The sequence below is a fragment of the Numenius arquata genome, chromosome W (genome assembly GCF_964106895.1).
Source record: "Numenius arquata chromosome W, bNumArq3.hap1.1, whole genome shotgun sequence".
NCBI lineage: Eukaryota > Metazoa > Chordata > Aves > Charadriiformes > Scolopacidae > Numenius > Numenius arquata.
Window position 1 is genome coordinate 14,136,431 of NC_133615.1, and position 15,343 is coordinate 14,151,773.

Consider the following 15,343-nt stretch of genomic DNA (forward strand, 5'->3'; position numbering starts at 1 on the left):
TCAGATCCTGGGCTGCATCCGCAGGGGCTTTACTCGTAGAGATAGAGACATGATCATCCCACTCTACTCAGCCCTTGTCAGGCTGCAGCTGCAATACTGTGTCCAGTTCTGGTCTCCAGAATTCCAGAAAGACACACAGACTGTAGAGGGCCCGAAGGAGGGCCACAAAGATGATCAAAGGAGTGGAGAACCTACCCTATGAGGAAAGACTGAAGGAGTTAGATCTTTTCTTCCTGGAGAAGAGATGACTTGGGGGAACCTCATCACAGTATTCCAGTACTTAAAGGGCAGCTACAAAGAGGACAGAGACTCTCTCTTCACAAGAGAGAAGACAGGGTGCAATGGGTAAAAGTGGCACTGGGAGTAGTTTTATCTCAGCGTAAGAAGGAAATTTTTTACAGTGAGAAAAATCAATCACTGGAACAACCTCCCCAGGGACGTGGTCGAATCCCCATCACTGGAGTTTGCCAGATATGATTGGACAGGGGGCTAGATAATCTCATCTAGACTCCCTTTCCCAGAAAAGATTGGACCAGATGATCTCTTGAGGTCACTTCCAACCTCTTGAAGAATAAATTGGTCACTGAACATCTCTTACTGTTTGGCAAAGGTCTAAGTTTGTAAAGGTCATAAAGTTTAACATTTTTAGTGACCTTTTAACACAGTACTACAGATGAAACATTTTGCACTGCTGCCAAAGAACATAATACCACTTCAGCTTTAGCTCATATTCCATTGATCTTAAAAGGTGCCTCTTAATTATGATGAAACAATGTGTATGACAGTATTAAAATCCAGTTTAATAGGTTTTTTTCAGATTAATAAAACCTATCACTCTTGTGGTTCAATGTGTATTAGAGCTATCAAACAGTTGTCTGCATTCCCTTGCAGTTTATGAGACATTAACTTCCTCTTCCTTTCTGAAATCTGGAAACCTTTGTGAGTTGCTTAGAAAGCTTTACAATAAAAAAAATGGAAACATTCTTTCATTTTAAGTACCTCTGCAGTCAAGTATCCATTAGCAGTGTAGTCAAGTATCCATTAGCAGTGGCACATCTGAATAGTTCATTAGGTCTTGGAAGCTTAATTTCTGCCTAAAAATAGAGAAGGCACCCTGAAGGCTTGCCTGAATATCAAATTAGATCAACAAGCTGTTAAAACTGTTCTCTTTTTTAATTCTTTCATTGGTTGATTTCCTAATGTATTTAATTTATTTTTCAAATTTAAGAACAGATGTTAATACTCCTACAAACACTCTTTTAGTTGACAATGTGAAATCCTACTGAGGGGAGAATGAAATCTGTCAGATCCACTGTACAGTATGTATGCGTGGTGTGCAAATGGAAAAACACTTCACCAATTTACAGGGGTGAAGAAAGTGGCATAAAAATTAGCCAGAAGAATTCAAATCTCTAAAATTCAAACTGTCTTGTGTGAATCAGTCATGAATAATTACCAGCTTTTGAGAAATACAGTTTCCACTAATATCTAATTGTAAATTATAACTTTGAATTAAAATTAATTTGTTACATATTGCTATGTTTATATTAAATTCATACAGATGTCAGAGCAAGCAGACAATTATGATCAGCCAGAATTTTCCAGTACTGAATAATATAAGTAGTTCCTAACATGGGAGAGCATTCACCTCTCTTGCTATTGGTTTATGCCTGATATTATCACATCAAAGTCTGCAATGGAACTAAATGTCAGTTGTCACAATGTAATGGAAGAATCATGTTGGACAGGAATAGAATACAGCTATTTGTTTTCTAAAAGAAAAGAAAGTCCCAGGAATTGTGACAATAACTCTGACTATGAACTAGAAGTTTCTGATAATTGTCAGTCCAGAATATTTGTAGATAATTGGTGTATTCTCTTTGATGATAAATACATATAGATTTTATTAAGGCTTATACTTGGGTATTTGGGTATCTGAATTCTTTTAAAGCTAATTTGCAGATAAATAGTAAACTGTTCTTGAAAATCCCTGGTGTTCACAGAATTTAGGATTGGATTCTCTAATTCTATGCTTGCCTTTCTACTCATTCTATGCTTGCATTTCTACTCATTGGATTGGACCATTCTTGTTTTCCAAGGAGGCTGTCCTCAAAGACCATCTAGCTCTCCTGGGCCTCTTTTCCCTCCAGGGCAGTTTCCCATGGGATCCTGACAAGCAGGGCCCTGAACAGGCCAGAATCTGATCTTCTCAAACCCATGGTTGTAATTATACTGTTTTAATTTTCAAAAGTTATACCCTTTCAGTTTTCCATTAAACAAATTAGCAAAGTTTTGGTTAGCTATGATTTTATGTGGAGAAAATTTTAAAAGAGTTCTAAGTTCTAACATTTCATCTTTCCTGCATATCATCATCAGACAAAGGATAATTTGGCATCTAATCTATTTTATGAAATGCAAATGTGTTTGGAAGAATAAATGATGAGATCTGGAAACATGAATAAAATCTATTTTTTGGAAGAGTTAGGAATCTAAGTAGAGTCTGCACTCCCTGTCAGTTAGACAGAGTAATATTTTCAGTATTGTTAGTTGTAGCCTATTGAAGAGAGGGAGAAATGAACTGAAGAAATGATGGCATTCTCTAGGAATCGCATCAATCTTTTGGGTTTCTAAGACCCACCTCTTAGACTCCACCTCTTCAAGTGAGATTTGTCTTGCAGACATCAGACATCAGATTGTCTTGCATCATCAGACAGGGAAGTCATCGTGCCTCTGTACTCGGCCCTGGTGAGGCCTCACCTCGAGTACTGTGTTCAGTTTTGGGCCCCTCACTACAGGAAAGACATTGAAGTGCTGGAGCGTGTCCAGAGGAGAGCCACCAAGCTGGTGAGGGGTCTGGAGAACAAGTCCTATGAGGAGAGGCTGAGGGAACTGGGCATGTTTAGTTTGGAGAAGAGGAGGCTGAGGGGAGACCTCATTGCCCTCTACAACTACCTGAAAGGAAACTGTAGAGAGGCAGGGGTTGGCCTCTTCTCCCAAGGGAATAACGACAGGACCAGAGGAAATGGTATGAAGCTGCGGCAAGGGAGGTTTAGATTAGATATTAGGAAGAATTACTTTACTGAAAGAGTGGTCAAGCACTGGAACAGCCTGCCCAGGGGGGTGGTGGAGTCACTATCCCTGGAGGTATTTAAGAAACGTGTAGACGTGGCTCTTCAGGGCATGCTCTAGTGCCTGGGATTGTTGGTTTGTGGTGGGGTGTTGTGTGTGAGGTTGTGGGTGTGGGGTTTAGTTGGTGGGTGCTTTTTTTTTTTTTTCTTTTTTGGGGGGGGGGGTTGTTGTTTGTTTGGTTTTGTGTGTTGTGTTTTTTTGTTTGTTTGTGTGGTTTTTTTTTTGTTTTTTAATGTGGTTGGACTCGATGATCTCAAAGGTCCCTTCCAACCACTAAGATTCTGTGATTCTGTGATTCTGTGATTTGTACCATTTCCTCTGGCCAGGGCTATTTTTACTGTCAACAACGATCTCATGCCTTTGTTCGTTTCTTATCTTACTAATATCTAGTTTTTTCTTTCCCCTTTTGGGGGAAATTCCAGTGTTCCACCCCCCTGGCATACACTTGTTGAACCATTTGCCCTAAGATTCCATCATCATGTTCTCCTTAAGTACCTGTTATTAAATAGGGCTGTTGATTAAATTGCCTAGTTCTAAAAAAAATATAACATCTGGTCTGGTGGCAGATGCTTGACTTACCATCCATTGGAGGCATTCAGTGACGCCCTAGTTTAATAAAATCAATCAGGTATACCCAAGGAGATTTCTCCAAATCATCTTGCCTGCACACATGCTATCGCAATGTAAAAGATGGCTTGATTCTAGCTCTGAAAAGAAGGTGCTACTAGATGACCATACAGGTTCTGGAGCCTTTTTCCTCCCCCCCCCCCCCCCTTTTTTTTTTAAATTGTTTTGTTTTCATTAGACAGCACTATAGTCCCTCTAGGTTAACTGTGAATTTCTCACAGCTGCTCTTAAAGCTTTTGAAATATCAAGAATAAAACAGAAAAAAATTAGCTTAAGTAACTGTGAAAACAAGTAATATAGTATATAACTTGAAAAGCTTTTTAAAATTAAGTTTTTGAGGTTTTTGCTGTCTCTGAAGAACAAGGGAGAATCCCTGATGGCCATAGTTTATACCATAGAAGTTCTGACTTGGTTGTTGTTCTGGGTTCAAAATGTTGGTGCCGTTTGATTTTAGGAAGCATCATAGGATTTTATGATTAAATGCCAAAATTATCATCTGGGTAAATAAACTATTTTTTTATCATTTGACTATTTTATTTTAACACATGCCGTGGTATAAAGCTTGTTGCTCTTGAAACGTCGGCTAAAATTTTTTAATTACTGCAAAATCTATATTCTTCATTTTAGAAAATCTGAGTGTTATTTACTTGTGTATTTTGAGCTATATCAATTTGAAAGTCCAAGTTAGTACACAAGACCAAATATCCACTATGTTCAATAGCTAATAAAAGGTTATAAATCATTAAAGTGTAATGATCCAAGTCATTATGAACATGAAGTGAAGAATGGCATAAGGTTCATGAGTTAAGTGAAAAGTTTAAAATTAACGGTTTAATGAGGCCCAAATGTTTAACAGTTGGAAAGAATTTACTTAAATTACTACTATTCCTTTGATTTTTTTAATCCTTTCACAAATCCTTTCATGAATTGTAATTCTGTTTTAGCTTCATTACTTTTTCATCATAACACTGTACATATTGTGGTCCAAATTAAAAATTCACTCTGCTGAACTAACTGCATGTCTTAAAATACAAACGAGCTCAGAATTTCAAGCTTCAGCCAGAGTTTCAGTGAATTTAAAATCAATACAAAACATTTAAAGGACTCTTGTATATAGGACCATCTTGGCTGACATTTTTTTTGGTCATGTTTACAGTTTTATAACATACACAGTATACAAAATAAATGGCATCTAAATAAAAATCCAGCTTTGACCGTAGGATTTAAAAAGTTACAACAGTTTTATAAATTACAGCATCACAGAATCACAGAATTGTAGGGGTTGGAAGGGACCTTCAGAGATCATCTAATCCAAACCCCTGCCAAAGATGGTTCACCTAGAGCAGGTTGCACAGGAACGCATCCAGACGGGTTTTGAATATCTCCAGAGAAGGAGACTCCACAACCTTTCTGGGCAGCCTGTTCCAGTGCTCTGTTACCCTCAAAGTAAAGAAGATTTTCCTCATGTTGAGATGAAATTTCCTGTGTTCCATCTTGTGTCCGTTGCCCCTTGTCCTGTTGCTGGGCACCACTGAAAAGAGCCTGACCCCATCCTCTTGACACCCACCCTTTAAGTATTTATAGGCATTGATCAGATCCTCCCTCAGTCTTCTCTTCTCCAGACTAAAAAGACCCAAGTCCCTCACCCTTTCCTCATAAGAGAGATGCTCCAGGCCCCTAATCATCTTTGTAGCCCTTTGCTGTACCCTCTCCAGCAGTTCCCTGTCTTTCTTGAACTGGGGAGCCCAGAACTGGACACAGTACTCCAGATGGGGCCTCACCAGGGCAGAGTAGAGGGGGAGGATCATCTCCCTCGACCTGCTGGCCAGGCTCTTTTTAATGAACCCCAGGATGCCATTTGCCTTCTTGGCCGCAAGGGCACATTGCTGCCTCACGGACAACTTGTTGTTCACCAGGACTCCCAGGTCCCTTTCTGCAGAGCTGCTCTCCAGCAGGTCAGCCCCTAACCTAACAAAGGAGGGCCACAAAGATGATCAAAGGAGTGGAGAACCTACCCTATGAGGAAAGACTGAAGGAGTTAGGAGGAGTTAAAAACTGTCTACAGGGGGAGTAGGTGGTTTTAAATCCACAGATGGTTTTCCATTGATTTTGTGTTTTTTCCATTTAATGTGGCTAATTATGTGCCTTCTTTTACTGTACATTCCATTGTCTCTCTCATTTTCAGTGCTTTTGCTATTCTAGCTCTGTAGCTAAACTACAGTTAGATTGTAAATTTATTTTTAATGCTGACAGAATTAATCAAAAGATGTATTAATATGGAGGGGGAGAATGGGAACGGGTATTGTTGTTTACACATTTGTATTAGGAGTAATACTACTGTATAATTAGTGGTATATAATACTTTTTCTTTTAAATGTATTATTCTGAACCCATCTGATTTTTTTTTCTTTTTTTTTAAGGATGGATCTTGCTGTCTGTGTAAACCTCCAATTTTTGTTTACTTTGAGAGCTCTGGATATTCAAAGAATGCTCTGACAGGCTCTAGGGGTGATATCCTGTCCAATGAAACTAACAGCAGAAAATCTACTGAATGATTGAGATTTTACTCCATGGCTGCAGAGAGCAGAAATTTTGTTTTTAATTCACATTCAGAGTGTGCACAGGTCTTTCTCAAATACTTGGAGAAAGAAACCTTGAAGCCTTTCTTAGGATTTTATTCTGGGATTTTTTTTTCTTTTATTGAAAACATTGATTATTCAGTAATTTTTACTGTTTGCAGTGTAGCTTACTGATAAATCCACTTCTCTTATATTATGAGCAGGGAGGAAGGTAAATTGGACTTTGAAAGTGGGATCCTGCAATATATATGCAAGCAAAATGTCTCCCTGACTTCACTGGGGAGGTTTGCCTTCATGGGGACTTCAAGATGAGGCCTTTAAGTAGAAAATATCCCTTAGCCATGACTGAACTAGATATTACTGTTGAACTTAAGGCAATCTGTCAGAATTTTTCTGATCAGCCTTTTTTACTGTCTTGTCTTGAGTCAATTTTTAATGACATCTATTATCAGATTGAAATGGCGATTGAGACACTGCAAAAGTCTGATGGTCTTTCTACTCACAGAAGCTCTCTTCTCAACAGCCATGTAAGTCATGTCTTCTTTCATGAAAGCTAATCTCTTGCTTGTTCTGCATGCTTAGCCTGCCTCTAAATATTTGTTTTAATGTATTGCTACTTTTTGCTTTTAATCTTTCCATTTTAGTTGCTTGTAAACTACATCTTCTGTCACTGTATTTTGGTAGGGTGTCATGACATATTGTGGAGTGCATTACTTTTCTAGGTTCTGTATTGTGTTAACACAGCTTAACATTTTTACCTGTTCTGCAGGTCCTAATGTAAATGTAAAAATAATAATTAAATAATTCTTAAGTAGACTGGATTTGACATTTTAAAATACTTTTCTACAATTTGTGTACCCAATATAATAATTTAGGAGCAGGTGAAGGGGGAAAGCACACACTTCGAATAAAAAATATAATTTAGATTTCTTTTTAAATATTTCTATTACTCTGAATAAGTTTATTATAAGATAAGAATTCTGAAGACACATTTTATGAGATTAAAAAAATTAAAACAACCTGTTAGTCTCTAATACATTTTATTCTTCTGCCTCTTGCTTTGTTCTGTCTTTGCAAATACTGTAGTTAGGAATTTTCCATAAGAGAAAGCTGAAGATGCTTGGATAAAAAGATGGTTGCAAATATAGTGGTAAAGCCACTAAATATAACTTTTAGATAAAGGAGAAAGGCTCAAAGTTTAATTTTCAGTTTGTTTTTAAACAGTGCTAGTCTTTCTTGAAATGTTATGTAAACAACGTTTTTTCTTCAGTTGGTATAAATAGTTTTGCATTTTATAATACTGCTAAATTTCTATACATACTGCATCCTTTTTGCTTCTCAAGCCTTACTAACCAACATAATCTTACATATTTTTTCAGATTCTTGTATTCCTTTACCAAATAAATATAAATACTGATTGTGATATGAATTATATGAGTATATTGGGTAGAGGCTATATGCTTATTTTGATTTGTTGACTCTCCCCCCAAGAATGTGGTAATATGGAGGTGAAAACCAAAATTCTTTTGTCAAAGTTTAACATCATGGTAGAAAAAGACAGCAGGACACAGTATAGATTCCTGGAAGAGAATTTACTTTTCTTAGAAAATGCTAAAATAATTGGACATGAGCCAGCAATGTGCGCTTCCAGCCCAGAAGGTCAATTGCATCCTAGGCTGTGTACAAGGAAGTGTGGTGAGCAGGTCAATTCTGCCCCTCTGCCCTCTTAAGACCCCACCTGGAGTACTGCATACAGCTCTGGGGCATCCAGTTCTCTTAGAGTGGGTCCAGAGGAGGGCCACAAGAATGATCAGAGGGCTGGAACACCTCTCCTATGAGAAAAGGCTGAGAGAGTTAGGGTTGTTCAGCCTGGAGAAGAGAAGGCTCCAGGGAGACCTTATTGTGGCCTTTCAATACTTAAAGGGGGTTATAAGAAAGAGGGATAGAGACTTTTTACCAGGGCCTGTAGTGACAGGAAAAGGGACAATGGTTTAAAACTGAAAGAGGGTAGATTTAAATTGGACATAAGGAAGAAAGTACTTTATGTTGAGGGTGGTGAGAAACTGGAACAGGTTGCCTGGGGAAGTTGTGGATGCCCCATCCCTGGAAGTGTTCAAGACCAGGCTGGATGGGGCTTTGAGCAACCTGGTCTAGTGGGAGATGTCCCTGCCCATGACAGGGGGGTGGGACTAGATGACCTTTAAAGGGCCCTTCCAACCCAAACCATTCTATGATTCTATGAAAATGGCTTCCTAATAATGAGATTTGCATCTGTTTGTTATGGTACGTTTATCCTGATGTTTCTTAACTGTTTTGAGGTACTTTCAAAACTACTGAAAGACAAATGGGAGGATTTACTGTTGATTATGTGAAAAAAAAAAAGACAGCATCTTGCTGTAATAATTGTTCTTTCCTAGCCTCAGTCATTTTGGAATATATTAATTGAACCCAGATCAAACTTACTGGATGTTTTCCCTATTTTTAAAATGTTTATTGAATTATGACTCAAATAAGGACAGTAAATATGGTTTTAGTCCTATCTTCTTCCTTTAGCTGGCCTTTTGTTGCCTAAGGTAATACCTGTTTGTTTTAATGATTTTTTCATTTTCCTCTATTTAATTTTCTTTCCTGATTTCTTTCTGCATGTGATCGACTTAACTAATTTATAATCTAATGTTTTCTAAATATTGAAGTTTCATTGAAGTTGGAGTCAATTTACCTATTCTGTATAAATCATTTCATACCATTCCAATATTACAAATCAAGAAGTCAGAAATCTAAATCTGGACATTTCAGTTTTGGAATTAGATTTCTGCAAATACAAAAATGTGTTTAAGGTTGGTTGCAATAACTTTATCATGTCTGTAATTTATTTACCTTTTTACATGGTATTCAGCTATTGGCACTATTCTTTCCAGGCTGTAACCTACCAAGTAAACACGTCAAGATTTTGTTATTGACATATCTTCACCCTAGAGCAAAAATCCTTATTTTATACTTATCTTGGGTTTTACTTTCCATTGTTGGCTAATGCCAAGCTGTGGTTGAAAGAATATCTGTCAAATACAGATCATTAGTAAAATGCACTTAAATGAATCCTAATAAATTATAATTCATCTGGAAAAAAAAGTCTAATGCTATATTTAGAAGTTAATTGGGAAATAATTTTGTTTGTTTGTCAATCATTTTTTCTATGTGAGTTAAAAAAGAAATAGCTCATATTCCATAATCTAATTAATATAGATTAAATGGAAAGGTTGCACGATATAATTAAGATATACTTAGGTGATTAGTGAAATGGTTTTATTAATACACTCAAGTAAAGGTAAAGTTTACAATAATAATTTTCCTAGGCTTTATTTCAGAATTGTAAATGCTCAAGATAAAATACATTTGTGCATGTTAAGAATTTTTTAATAATGTGTTTATATCTACAACTTGATATAAGGATGATGTACTGCACTTTTTTGTTATGTTTATTTAAAGTGCAACATTATCTGAATCTATCTTGGAACCAGTTAGATCTTGCTTTTCCTGCATCTTTACATAGAGCTCTTTTTTAGAAACTTAAGCATGATAATTCTGGTGATGTTTTCTGTAAGAAAGTAAATATGAAGTTGGTCCTTGAAAGGTCTGGAGTAAATCTTTTCCTAATTTTTTTTTTTTTTTTGCATTTTTCATGTATTGTGCTTGGTAAATTGCTCACAAGTGACTTAAACAGAACTGTATGTCCAATATATTCATTATAATCTAAATTTTACTAGTAGTTCTGCAATAAAGAAGGGTCAGAGTGAAAACATATTTCATAAGTAATGGACATTAAAATATTGATATCCATGTTCTTTAAATGACAAGTTATATCAAACATTAGTAGAACAGAATTTGTTCGGTGATCTATAACCCTGCAGAGCAGTGTATTAAATGTCACATATATTTTATATATCTTTTACTGTACTTTAAACACATATCTTGGTCATATTAATTGCTTTGGTGGAATAAATTGAAATGGATTATACAACTGTGTGAGGCTTCAGCATATTGGAATAAAATTTTGTTCCAAATGTCAAAACCAAATCCATGGCGTGGGGATTTATTGGATGCTCAAACTAAGCCCAGAGTTTTGGTAAGATTTGTGAACCTGGAAAATTTAGATGTTCATGCTGATTCATTTTGGTATAATAAGTAACTAATTCTGAAGTAATTAAGTAGTAAATGCAAGCAGAAAACAAAATTTTGGAATTATTCAAGCTGAAATTAAAGGGAAATTCCAAGGATATGAAACCATGGGGGTAGGGGGGTATAAGCAAGGTAAAATGTTAGCATCCCAAAAAACTGAAACCACAGAATTTACATATGATCACTATAAAAATTTTTCCATTTTATTCTGTTGTTCTCCTATACTGTTAAATGTCATTAAAGTGACCATTTTACTTGGGGTTTGTGTGTATGTCAGTTAATATTTGTTCTGTACAAAGGTACAATGATGTATTAGAAACTGTTTGCCTATATGCTTCCAAAGAGATTATATTTGCTTGAAGAACAAAGTCACTGTATTAAACAGGCCTTAAGAGTTGTCTAAAAAAATATCAGAGGACTGTGTTGCACGATTAAGGTTTTTTTTAATGGAGTAATACTGAATTTACATATGTTCACTCTTTCCTATTTGATATAGCTCCAATGGCTTTTAGACAACTATGAAACTGCAGAAGGAGTGAGTCTCCCCAGAAGTACCCTTTACAACCATTACTTACGTCATTGTCAGGAGCACAAGTTAGATCCAGTCAATGCTGCCTCCTTTGGAAAACTCATACGGTCAATCTTCATGGGATTACGGACCAGAAGACTGGGAACCAGGTTTGCGTTAATAAAATCTTAAAGTATAATAAAACATATCAATAATAATTGTGAACGTGAAGCTTGTATGTTAAGAACAAGCAAGCAAACAAACAAATAAAAAAATATGTAAAACCTTACTGTTAAGAGAGTTGCCAAATTCAGTGGACTTCAGGACCCAGGGGACTCCTGGTCTGCTATAGCCAGATTCCATGTACTCTTAAGACAAGACCCAGATATCTTCTATCTCAGTCCAATGGATGCAGCTACTGCTGTTCCCATTTTCAGGTCCAGCTAGTAGTGAGACTGATCATGTGTTCCAAAGACGCAGATAAACACACACGACACTAACACAGCCAACCACACAAGCTAACAGAGCAATGCCTTTACCAGCATTCACGAAGACACCAATAGCACTCCCATAAACATGAACACAGGTAGCCCAATTCTGTTCTTCCTCGCCAGCTGATCAGGACTTAAGTTGACTAGTGAAACATACACAAACCCTCACTCACTCAAAAACATACCTCATGTATGGAATCGTTTTATTCACCATCACTGCATAAGTCATTTATTTGGTTTTTACTTTCCTTATTCTATTTAAATTAAGTCCAACAGTAAAGTGCTGGAAAATATAGTTTAAGTGAACTGATTTCTAGAAGCTAGTGGAGTTGCATCAGCTTTATACTAGAGTGAGAGGAAAGTCAAGTCTAACTTTTAGGTACTCTTTGCACAGGAGTTGGCAGGCCTCATCAAACGGTCTTTAAACTAAGTTTGAAGGGGGAAGGGGGGGAATACATCAGCAGAGACACAAGGGTCATCGATGGATCAGGAACTATGGCTGTGCCTGGGAATGGTCAGGTAGAAGTTAGGCCTTCCTACACCAAAAAGGTGGTGGGACCAGTAGCCCAGCTGAAGTGCTTTTACACTAACGCACACAGCATGGGCAACAAACAGGAGGAGCTGGAAGCCATTGTGTGGCAGGAAAGCTATGATGTAGTCGCCATCTCGGAAACATGGTGGGATGACTCGCATGACTGGAGTGCTGCAATGGATGGCTACAAACTCTTCAGAAGGGACAGGCAAGGAAGGAGAGGAGGAGGGGTGGCCCTGTATGTTAGGGAGGGTTACAAATGTCAAGAACTAATTGAGGGTAATAGTAGGGTTGAGCGCCTATGGGTAAGAATCAGGGCAAGGGCCAGCAAGGCTGATATCGTGGTGGGAGTCTGTTACAGACCGCCCAATCAGAATGTAGAGGTAGATGAAAAATTCTATAAGCAGCTGGGAGAGGTCTCAGGATCGCTTGCCCTTGTCCTGGTGGGAGACTTCAGCCTACCAGATATCAGCTGGGCACACAATACAGCTGAGAGGGAACAGTCTAGGAGGTTCCGGGAGGGTGTTGAGGATAACTTCCTGACACAGCTGGTGAGAGAGCCAACTAGGGAAGGAGCCCCGCTGGATCTACTGTTTGTAAATAGAGAAGGACTTGTGGGGAATGTGACGGTTGGAGGCTGTCATGGGCACAGTGACCATGAAATGATAGAGTTCTCGATTCTCAGGGAAGCAAGGAGGGGAGCCAGCAGGACTGCCATCATGGACTTCCGGAGGGCAGACTTTGATCTTTTCAAGAGCCTGCTCGACAGAGTCCCCTGGGAGGCAGCCCTGAAGGGCAAAGGAGTCCAGGAAGGCTGGACGTTTTTCAAGGAAGAACTCTTAAAAGCGCAGGAGCAGGCCATCCCTGTGCACTGTAAAGCAAGCCGTCGGGGGAAAAGACTGGCCTGGCTGAACAAAGAGACATTGTCACAACTCAGGGAAAAAAGGAGAGTTTATGGCCTTTGGAAAAAGGGGCAGGCCACTCAGGAAGATTACAAAGGTGTTGCAAGGCTATGTAGGGAAAAGATTAGAAAGGCCAAAGCCCAACTAGAACTTAACCTGGCCTTGGATGTTAAAAACAATAAAAAGAATTTCTATAAATATATTAGTAACAAGAGGAGGACTCGGGAGAATCTCCATCCTCTATTGGATGCGGGAGGTAGCGTAGTGACAAAGGATGAGGAGAAGGCTGAGGTACTTAATGCCTTCTTTGCCTCCATCTTTAGTAATAGAGTAGGTTGTTCCCTGAGCACCCAGACCCCTGAGCTAGCAGATAGGGGCGGGAGCAGAATGAAGCCCTTTTAATCCAAAGGGAGGTGGTGAGGGACCTGCTCCAACACCTGGATATAAACAAGTCTATGGGGCCAGATGGGATCCACCCGAGGGTACTGAGGGAGCTGGCGGAAGTGCTCACTGAGCCGCTTTCCATCATTTACCAGCAGTCCTGGCAAACTGGGGAGGTCCCAGCTGACTGGCGTCTAGCAAATGTGACACCCATCCACAAGAAGGGTCGGAAGGATGATCCGGGGAGCTACAGTCCTGTCAGTCTGACCTCAGTGCCTGGGAAGGTCATGGAACAGATCATCCTGAGTGCCATTATGCAGAGCATGAAGGATGCCCAGGTGATCAGGCCCAGCCAGCACGGGTTCATGAGGGGCAGGTCCTGCTTGACAAACCTGATCTCCTTCTATGACAAAGTGACCTACTTGGTGGATGAGGGAAAGGCTGTGGATGTTGTTTACCTGGACTTTAATAAGGTCTTTGATACAGTCTCCCACATTATCCTCCTGGAGAAACTGGCTGCCTATGGCTTGGATGGGAGTACTCTCCACTGGGTTAAAAACTGGCTGGAGGGCCGGGCCCAGAGAGTGGTGGTGAATGGAGTTAAATCCAGTTGGCGGCCGGTCACGAGTGGTGTCCCCCAGGGCTCAGTACTGGGGCCAGTTCTCTTTAACATCTTCATCAATGATCTGGATGAGGGGATCGAGTGCACCCTCAGTAAGTTTGCAGATGACACCAAGTTGGGTGGCAGTGTCGACCTGCTGGAGGGTAGAAAGGCTTTGCAGAGGGATCCGGACAGGCTGGATCGGTGGGCCAAGGCCAATGGCATGAGATTCAACAAGGCCAAGTGCCGGGTCCTGCACTTGGGTCACAACAACCCCATGCAGCGCTGCAGGCTTGGGGAAGAGCAGCTGGAGAGCTGCCCGGCAGAAAAGGACCTGGGGGTGTTGGTCGACTGTCAGCTGAACATGAGCCAGCAGTGTGCCCAGGTGGCCAAGAAGGCCAGCAGCATCCTGGCCTGTATCAGGAACAGCGTGGTGAGTAGGACTCAGGAGGTGATCATCCCCCTGTACTCGGCACTGGTGAGGCCCCACCTCAAGTACTGTGTCCAGTTTTGGGCCCCTTACCACAAAAAAGACATTGAGGTGCTGGAGTGGGTCCAGAGAAGGGCAATGAAGCTGGTGAGGGGTCTGGAGAGTAAGTCTTATGAGGAGAGGCTGAGGGAGCTGGGGCTGCCCAGGGAAATGGTTGAGACACCATCCCTGGAGGTATTCAAAAGATGGGTTGACATAGTGCTTAGTGACATGGTTTAGTGATTTATTTTTTTTATCAGAGTTAGGTTGATGGTTGGGCTAGATGATCTTAAAGGTCCCTTCCAACCTAGACAATTCTATGATTCTATGATTCTATACTGTTTTCCAGTCAAGGGAAATTGTGAAGTGAGCATGATCTATATGCATAAAACTAATGTTATTTTTGTTCTTTCATAAAGGGGGAACTCTAAATACCATTATTATGGAATTCGTGTCAAACCAGATTCTCCTCTTAATCGACTACAAGAGGACATGCAATATATGGCTATGAGACAGCAGCCCACGCAGCAGAAACAGAGGTACGATGTTAAATGAAACTACTTTTTCTTATTTCTAGTTCTTGGAGAATTACCTGTCCTCATTTATGTGGCAAAGTTGAACCTCTAATGAAAATTGTTTAACTTCTCTTGTGAAAAATTTGTCATATCTGCAGTTGATATCACTGGAGTCTGATATCAGCAGACATGAGAGAGCACATACCTAAAAACTCCTAAAGTTTAAAAAAGTTATAATAAAAGTAAAATATCATGCAATTCTTCTTAACAGACACTTCTTGGCAGTCTTGGGTTATTTTCCCACAAGCTGGAAAAAAAAAGTAATAGGAGCTTTGAATTTCAAATTCTGTTGTTCATTTTCTTTACTTTAACCAGCCCATATATAAAATTATAGAAGAGCTTGTGATTAGGTTCAGCTTTGTGTTGATTTCCT

The 15,343-nt window shown here is 39.3% G+C and overlaps 1 protein-coding gene across 1 annotated transcript in view; it reads left to right on the forward strand.

Annotated features, from left to right (window-relative positions):
- The first annotated feature begins 6,676 nt into the window (after window positions 1–6,676).
- The window catches only part of LOC141476782 (transcription factor RFX3-like), a 71,478-nt gene continuing 62,811 nt past the window's right edge, over window positions 6,677–15,343 (forward strand). The window contains exons 1-3 of the mRNA XM_074165581.1: window positions 6,677–6,862; window positions 11,008–11,189; window positions 14,815–14,934. Coding sequence (XP_074021682.1) covers window positions 6,677–6,862; window positions 11,008–11,189; window positions 14,815–14,934 — 488 coding nt within the window. The remainder of the gene's footprint in view (window positions 6,863–11,007; window positions 11,190–14,814; window positions 14,935–15,343) is intronic.